Source organism: Microchirus variegatus (assembly GCF_963457635.1).
Source record: "Microchirus variegatus genome assembly, chromosome: 12".
NCBI classification, from domain to species: Eukaryota; Metazoa; Chordata; class Actinopteri; order Pleuronectiformes; family Soleidae; genus Microchirus; species Microchirus variegatus.
Window position 1 is genome coordinate 22,565,951 of NC_139813.1, and position 7,489 is coordinate 22,573,439.

Below are 7,489 nucleotides of genomic sequence, written 5' to 3' on the forward strand. Positions count from 1 at the left end.
ATATATACATATGCGTATATACACACATATACATACATATACGTATATAATTATATATATATACATATATACACATATGTACACATATATACACATGTATATATATATATATATATATATATATATATATATACATATACACATGTATACACATATGTATATATGTATACATATATACACATATACACGTATACATATATACACATGTATACACATATACACATGTATACACATATACACATGTATACACATATACACATGTATACACATATACACATGTATACACATGTATACACATATACACACATGTATACACATATACACATGTATACACATATATGTATACACATATACACATGTATACACATATACACATGTATACACATATATGTATACACATATACACATGTATACACATATACACATGTATACACATATACACATGTATACACATATACACATGTATACACATATATGTATACACATATACACATGTATACACATATACACATGTATACACATATATGTATAAATATATACACATGTATACACATATATGTATAAATATATACACATGTATACACATATATGTATACATATGTATACATGTATACATATATACATATGTGTATACATATATACATATGTGTATATATATACACATATGTATACATATATACACATATGTATACATATATACACATATGTATACATATATACACATATGTATACATATATACACATATGTATACATATATACACATATGTGTATATATATACACATATGTGTATATATATATATGTATATATATATATACACATATGTATACATATATACACATATGTATACATATATACACATATGTATACATATATACACATATGTATACATATATACACATATGTATACATATATACACATATGTGTATATATATACACATATGTGTATATATATATATGTATATATATATATACACACGTATATATGTATATATACATATATATATATATATTACTCACATGTATACAGTGTACATATACACAGTTTATACAAATATATACATATACACACACACACACATATACATATACACACATACATACATACATACATACATACATACATACATACATACATACATACACACATACACATAAACCTACACATATATACATATATATATATACACACATTATATATATATATATATGTATGTACATACTCTTGGTGTCCAGCTGAGCTCTGTATTTGGTGAAGCCTTTGAGCCTGACCCTCTCCCCCAGCAGATGGAGGAACTCCTCCAGCGCGGGGCCGGCGGCCTCGTTGTTGTACATCTCCTCCTCGCTGCTCTGGCCCGCCATGCAGTACATCACCCCCACCTTCCTCTGGAAACTAAGCTACACAGAGACAGAGAGAGAGCAGAGCTGGTTGCGATCAAAAGTATTTTTCAACCACATTTGTGTCAGTAAAATAAAAAAAATAAAAAATAAAAAATACATTGACATTTTAAGAGGGGGGGGGGGGCGGGGGACTTGCATCTGGCATTTTCAAAAATAACAACCTTGGGATGTTCAACAGTGATGGCAGTGCCATTTTCCAAAGCAATCATGTTGACATTTACAAAGCTTCAGCTTTGGATGATTGCAATGAGGAACACAAGTGTCAAAAAGCTTGTTTATTTTTTCTCTCTTTGGTGGTTGTTCTTTTTTTGGCCAAATTGTGTGTTGTGTGTGACACAATAATACGAGGTCTGTGGAAGTGAATGGATAAAGAAATTTGAATAACCCAAAATGAGAATGATTAGCTGGAGACTGTACACAATCATGGTTATAGTGGTCTCCTTAGTTCAAATATTCACTCTATTTCCCTTTTACTTAAAGGTACATGGGGGAGGGGAGTTAGTAGTAATTAATCAAATCCACTTGGCCCGATTCCGTCTCCTTACCCCCTGCTCGTCCAGCTTCATCAGCTGCTCGGTGACCTTCGGCGTGTTGAGCGCCAGCCGCAGGCAGTGGACGTTGAGCTCGGGCACCAGATACTCCAGCACCTCTTTGAGGGGCAGGCCCCGTGCCAGGCCGTGTTTGGACGTGGAAGGAACCACGTCTTCCAGGATGGAGCCTCGCAGAGTGTTCAGCTAGAACCGGAGGGAAATCAGCAAAGAAATATGACAAGTTAGTATATACAGTTACTATAATATACATAGTTACTTATATACACTACCGTTCAAAAGTTTCCCTTTGAAAAGTCCTTATTTTTTAAGGAAAAGCACCTTTTTTCAATGAATATAACATTAAATGAATCAGAAATACTACATTGTTAATGTGGTAAACGACAATTCTAGCTGCAAACGTCTGGTTTTTAATAGAATACGTACATAGGTGTATAGAGGCCCATTTCCAGTGTTCTAATGGTACCAACGGTGTTGTATACAATAAAGAATAGAGAGAGCTGAATTTCTCTAACAAAGCCTTTAAGCCTTCATTTTACATTTTCCAAAAGGGAATACAAGATTTTAAGAGTCCAACTTAGTTTTTGGAGGAAATCTGCATTAGATTTCAAAGTTCTTTCGGGGCATCTTAACGTGAACCGGTGATAAGATCGTGCAGCACAAAAATATAAGCCTGGAGAGAAACACGTAGTGTACTATAAAAACAAAACTTTTCCCTTGGCCAGTCATGCATTAAACATACACTGTGAGAACCTCTGAAGCGTAATCACAATGACAGGAAGAGTCTTAGTTTAGTTGAGCTGATGTTCTGACCCTTTAGGGCACTTACCTATGAGCGGCAAGAACGTCAACAAAACCAAGTATCCTGCCCATTAGGAGAATACTAACGGCTCTATGTTTTAAAAGATGCAAGAAAGCCCGCGATGAAGCCTAAAGGCCTGTGCAATTAAATTTAACTCACACTACTGGATGGCTCTCCGGGCTAGAACAACGTCAAGGCTTCCATGAATAACATCCATGAATAAATCAGAAGAACCCAGGACCTGAATATCCACCGTGTGCAAAATAAACACAGCTGGATCGGTCGCGCTGGTCTCGTGGCTCTTGAGAATCGCTTATAAAGTGTCAGTGTTTGTTTTATGTGTGTCTTCATGTTGTCCTTGGCAAGACTGCACTGTTTGTAGCAAAAAAACCCTCTGGGTTAAACAAACGCTGTCCTCGGTGGACGCCGGCCTCATCTCGTCAACATCACAGCCACACATGAACATGTACAGCGTGAAGTGTACATCCAAACCAGAGTAGCTCCCTATTCTGTAAATTAAAGAGGCAAAAGGATGCTTTTCCTTCTCCATACAAATACCTTTGGCACCTATTTTAGTCTCATTTAGCTGCACAGCTCACTCTTTCACAGATGAAGGCTGACAAAGACGGCAGGTGGGCGTCGAGCTCAAAGAACGAAGACACGGATCTTTGGCTCTGGTTTCCATATTAAATGATGGCTGCAGGGAGCGGAGTCGGATTCACACAAGATTCCCTCTCACTAAAAAAAATGATTAATTAATTCATTAAAAAGAACACAATAAATCAAAGTGGTGTTAAGGAACGGAGGCTGTGGCATCAAAGGTGTTGAAGCTTTAATCGTGGACGTCCAACTGGGCTTGTTCAATAAATAAGCCAGGGTACAAATCCTATGTCCTAACTCCTACACAATTTGACCTCATAAAAGCGTCTTAGCGTCATCACTCAGCACCGGCGTGTACTAAACATTGACGTAATTTGTGAGCATGAACATATCAACAAATCAAGTACGGAAGAACACAATAGGACGGCGTGTTTGTTTCACTGTACCTCACTGGTTCTGAAGATGACCCTGTAGTTGTACTGTTGGCCGTGCTCCTTGTGCTCTTCCAGCTTCTCCCTCCTTAGACTCACCGCCACTGGACCCATGTTCTCATCCACGCCCAGATAGTTCCAGTGTTCTGTGGGGTGAGAAGGAAACCGATAAATATATATATATATAAGGCAGGAGTGGATACAAAAGGAGCAAAAAACCAGGACTACGTACGAATATACCGGGACACCGTCGTATTTACCTCTGAGGTAGAAGTATTTCCTGTAGTAATAGGCGCCGAGGTCAACGTGTTCCACGATGTAACGTTTGGATCGGTCGGCGTGCTGACTCGGCCCGTCCTTGGGAGATTCCAGCACGGCCACCCCAGCATTGGTGAAATGAGTATTGAGGATGGCGTCTAGGGGTCCTTCTTCTGTGCTGCCAGAAGAACTGCTCGAGCTTCCCCCACTGCCTATGCTGCCCTGCTGGAGGATTGGAAAATAAAAGTAAAGTGAGTAAACAGAATCAAAACAAAGGAACTTTGCCTATTTACTCTACCGTTCAAAGGTTTGGGGTCACGTAAAAAATTTGCTTTCGTCAAAGAACCAGCAAAACATCATTGCACAAGGGTTTTCAAGGGTTTTCTGATCGTCCAATAGCCTTCTAACCCAATTAGCAAACACAATGTACCATTAGAACACTGGAGACATGATTGCTGGAAATGGGCCTCTATACACCTATGTACATATACCATTAAAAACCAGACGTTTGCAGCTAGAATAGTTGTTTACCACATTAACAATGTATAGAGTGTATTTCTGATTTATCTAAGTGACACCAAATGTTTGAACGGTACACCTGACAAAAGCTACCTGTTTGACTGGAGTGATGTTCCTCTCGCCCTCTCCACCGATCTCATTCCTGAAACAAGGACAGCTGAGCACCACTTCGTTGCTCTTGTCGTCGCCGGGGTCTAAGGCAGGGTTGGTACCGTGTCCTCCGGCCCCCTCCTTGCTCAGCTCCTCCTGTGAGCCACAGGGTGACCCATACGCACCGCTCTGATTGGAGGAGAGGGAGGACGTGGCGGAGGCAGAGGCGGCGGCGGCAGCCGAGGCACCGGTCGTGGTGTTCTTGCGCTTGGCCCCAGACTGCCGGCTTTGGATCGCCTCATTGAGGTCGAAGAGCAGAGACTGAACGTCAAAGTGGGCAAAGCCTTTTTGGCACACCCAGGGTTTTGGGGGTGGGCCACTTTCGTCTCCCTTCCCCCCGTCTTCAGCATCGGAGCCAGCCCTCGACGTGTCGCCCTCCACCTTCACGCTACGCAGCTTACGGAATATCGACTCTCCACCCGTCTCTGACTTGGACCTCCTCTTTAAGTGCTTCTCTCGTTCCTTCAGCCGACTGGCGGGACTGCCTCGGGCTGGACCGTCTGGCAGGTCAAGTGCAGCCTGTTTTATGGGCGCCACAGTCAGAAGTTCGGTTAGCCTCTCCGGGGCTGGGCTTCGCTGATCGGGGGCCTCGGAGGACGTATAACCCTTGAGCATGTCAAAGAAACTTTCTCCAGACACGCCGTGTTTGTCAATGGACGAAGTGCTGCCGTACTCGCGGTGCATGGGCGTCCACCCTGAGAAAGACCAGCCCTCGTTGCCGTCCCCGTCCAGCTCGCTAATCGTTATATCACTGTTGCTGCGTTGGCGGATTCGTCTCATGCCTTTGCGAGGCGAGCCCAGATAGCCATCTGGTGACAGGAAGCGATTGTCCTTTCCTTTGCTATGCATCTTGTTCTTGAGTGTGTTCTGGATGTTGCGCAGCATGGACGAGTCCTGTGGGCTTATTAGGTGGCCCAGCTTCGCTGACAGATTGCTGTGGGCTGAGACAGCCGACACACCTCCACCTCCACCGCTACTACTACCACCACCACCACTTCCACTTCCTCCTCCGCCTCCGGTTAGCCTTTCTCTGTCTCCGCTTCCAGATCCAGATCCAGACCCAGAGGAGCTGGTGGTGTTGGTGGAGCTGGGTGAGTCCGTTTCCACGGTAATATGCCAAACACCTCCTCCGCCTCCATCTTTCCTCGGCGGCCAGTCGGCCACGCGGGCCCTGACGCCCATCTTGGGGACGCCAGGGTTGGTGCCAGTGGTGGATGAAGAGGAAATGTGGGCGCTCTCGCTGCGGGGAGGGGGCGCTCCTCCGTTGGGAAGCCTCAGGCGGCGAGTGTAGAACTCGTCAGACGCAGGCACCGTGCCGCCGACGGAGCGCTCTGTCTGAGAGCGCTTCAGACTGGTCATGATGGAGATGGGAGGGAAAGGTGGGGATGGGGGTACAGATGGGGTTTAAATTAGGGTTAACATAACACCCGCTGATTGAAGTGATGAGAGAGTCTCAGGGACACATTTGGACCTGTGGAGAGAGCAAAGGAAAGGAAAGTATGAATGAGGCCCAATACTAAATTAACACCTACAACCATTTTTTTTTAAAGTTTTTATGAAAAGAATAGTAGAATGGCAGTACCTTTTTTGTAGCTGGAGCTTGTTAGAAGTGAACTTTCAAGGCCGCAGACTCAAAAAGGCTGTCTGCTTTGGAAATCATTCAGTCTGGACCTGTCTGTACCTGCGAGTGAGAAAAACAGAGAAATCCATTCAGCATCATAGCAAAACCTTTATTTTTGATTCCAGTTCCTCAAATGGCCGCCACATAAAAGAAAAACACAGGTCACCTACAGTATTTCTTTGATATGTACATCAAAGAGGACTTTTACCTCATGTTCATTATACACATAACAACATCCAGAAGCAATGATCTCAATTAGCATAATGTACATGGAGAGAGATGTGATCATTTTGAGGAATCTTTTTATCTCGTAATAATCATCGACTTCACAAACGATACCAACATTGTATGATAAAAAGGACCTCTTGCACCGCACTTGAAGATTAAAATAAAGATTTTACACACCGACTCGACAGATGCTAACATATTGGAAGCTTAGAAATGAAAACACTCATGAAGGCAACTTGACTTTCTAGAAATCGTACTATTGTCACAACGCGTCTTTGTTGACGCTAGGTTTCCGACGGATATTTGGTTTGATAACTCTTGACCTATCTGCCAAAGACCTTGGGTAGCTTTTACACGGTCAACATAACATAGGTTTTTTTTTATTGGGTAGCTCAGGAAACTAGAATGAAAATAAAGAACATAAGAATACGTTGTGCGGAATCGACTCGGTCAATCTGCAAAGCCATGAATGAAGTAACTGAGCGTAGAGAGGTCACTTTGCTTCAGCGTATGTGCAGTGTTTGTTTGCTCGTAGTGGTTGGTGCACCAACTCTCGCTCTCTCTTCCAGGCCACACTTTGTATCACCATGGAGATAAGGACTTGGACAGTTCATGTTTCTGTGAGTATGTGTGTGCGCGTGTGTGTGTGTGTACATGTACTGTATGTGTGAGGGCGAGAAAGAGAACAGGGCGATTGATTTCTTCCCTTCCCACAGACCTCGCTGTGACTAATTACGTCTAACCAGTGTGTGGATTATCCACAGAGAAAGCACACTCGTTTTGGTAGACACCGTCGAGTTCTGAATGTGATTTTTAACTTTAAAACGAAACCGAGTGGCTTCGTCGTTGCAGATCGCAGCCTTGAGGTCTGTTCTTATTGCACCAAACGTACCCACTCTGCTCTAATCCTGTTTGCGAGTTGATCGATTG

General features: G+C 42.7%; 1 protein-coding gene across 1 annotated transcript in view; it reads right to left on the bottom strand.

Moving 5' to 3' along the window:
- The window catches only part of sipa1l1 (signal-induced proliferation-associated 1 like 1), a gene marked incomplete at both ends in the record, with an annotated part of 35,163 nt that extends 29,094 nt beyond the window's left edge, over nucleotides 1-6,069 (bottom strand). Inside the window, 5 exons of the mRNA XM_083899245.1 lie at nucleotides 1,225-1,399; nucleotides 1,948-2,136; nucleotides 3,799-3,929; nucleotides 4,044-4,266; nucleotides 4,654-6,069. Of these exons, the coding sequence (XP_083755371.1) occupies nucleotides 1,225-1,399; nucleotides 1,948-2,136; nucleotides 3,799-3,929; nucleotides 4,044-4,266; nucleotides 4,654-6,069 (2,134 nt within the window). The remainder of the gene's footprint in view (nucleotides 1-1,224; nucleotides 1,400-1,947; nucleotides 2,137-3,798; nucleotides 3,930-4,043; nucleotides 4,267-4,653) is intronic.
- Nucleotides 6,070-7,489: the final 1,420 nt, after the last annotated feature.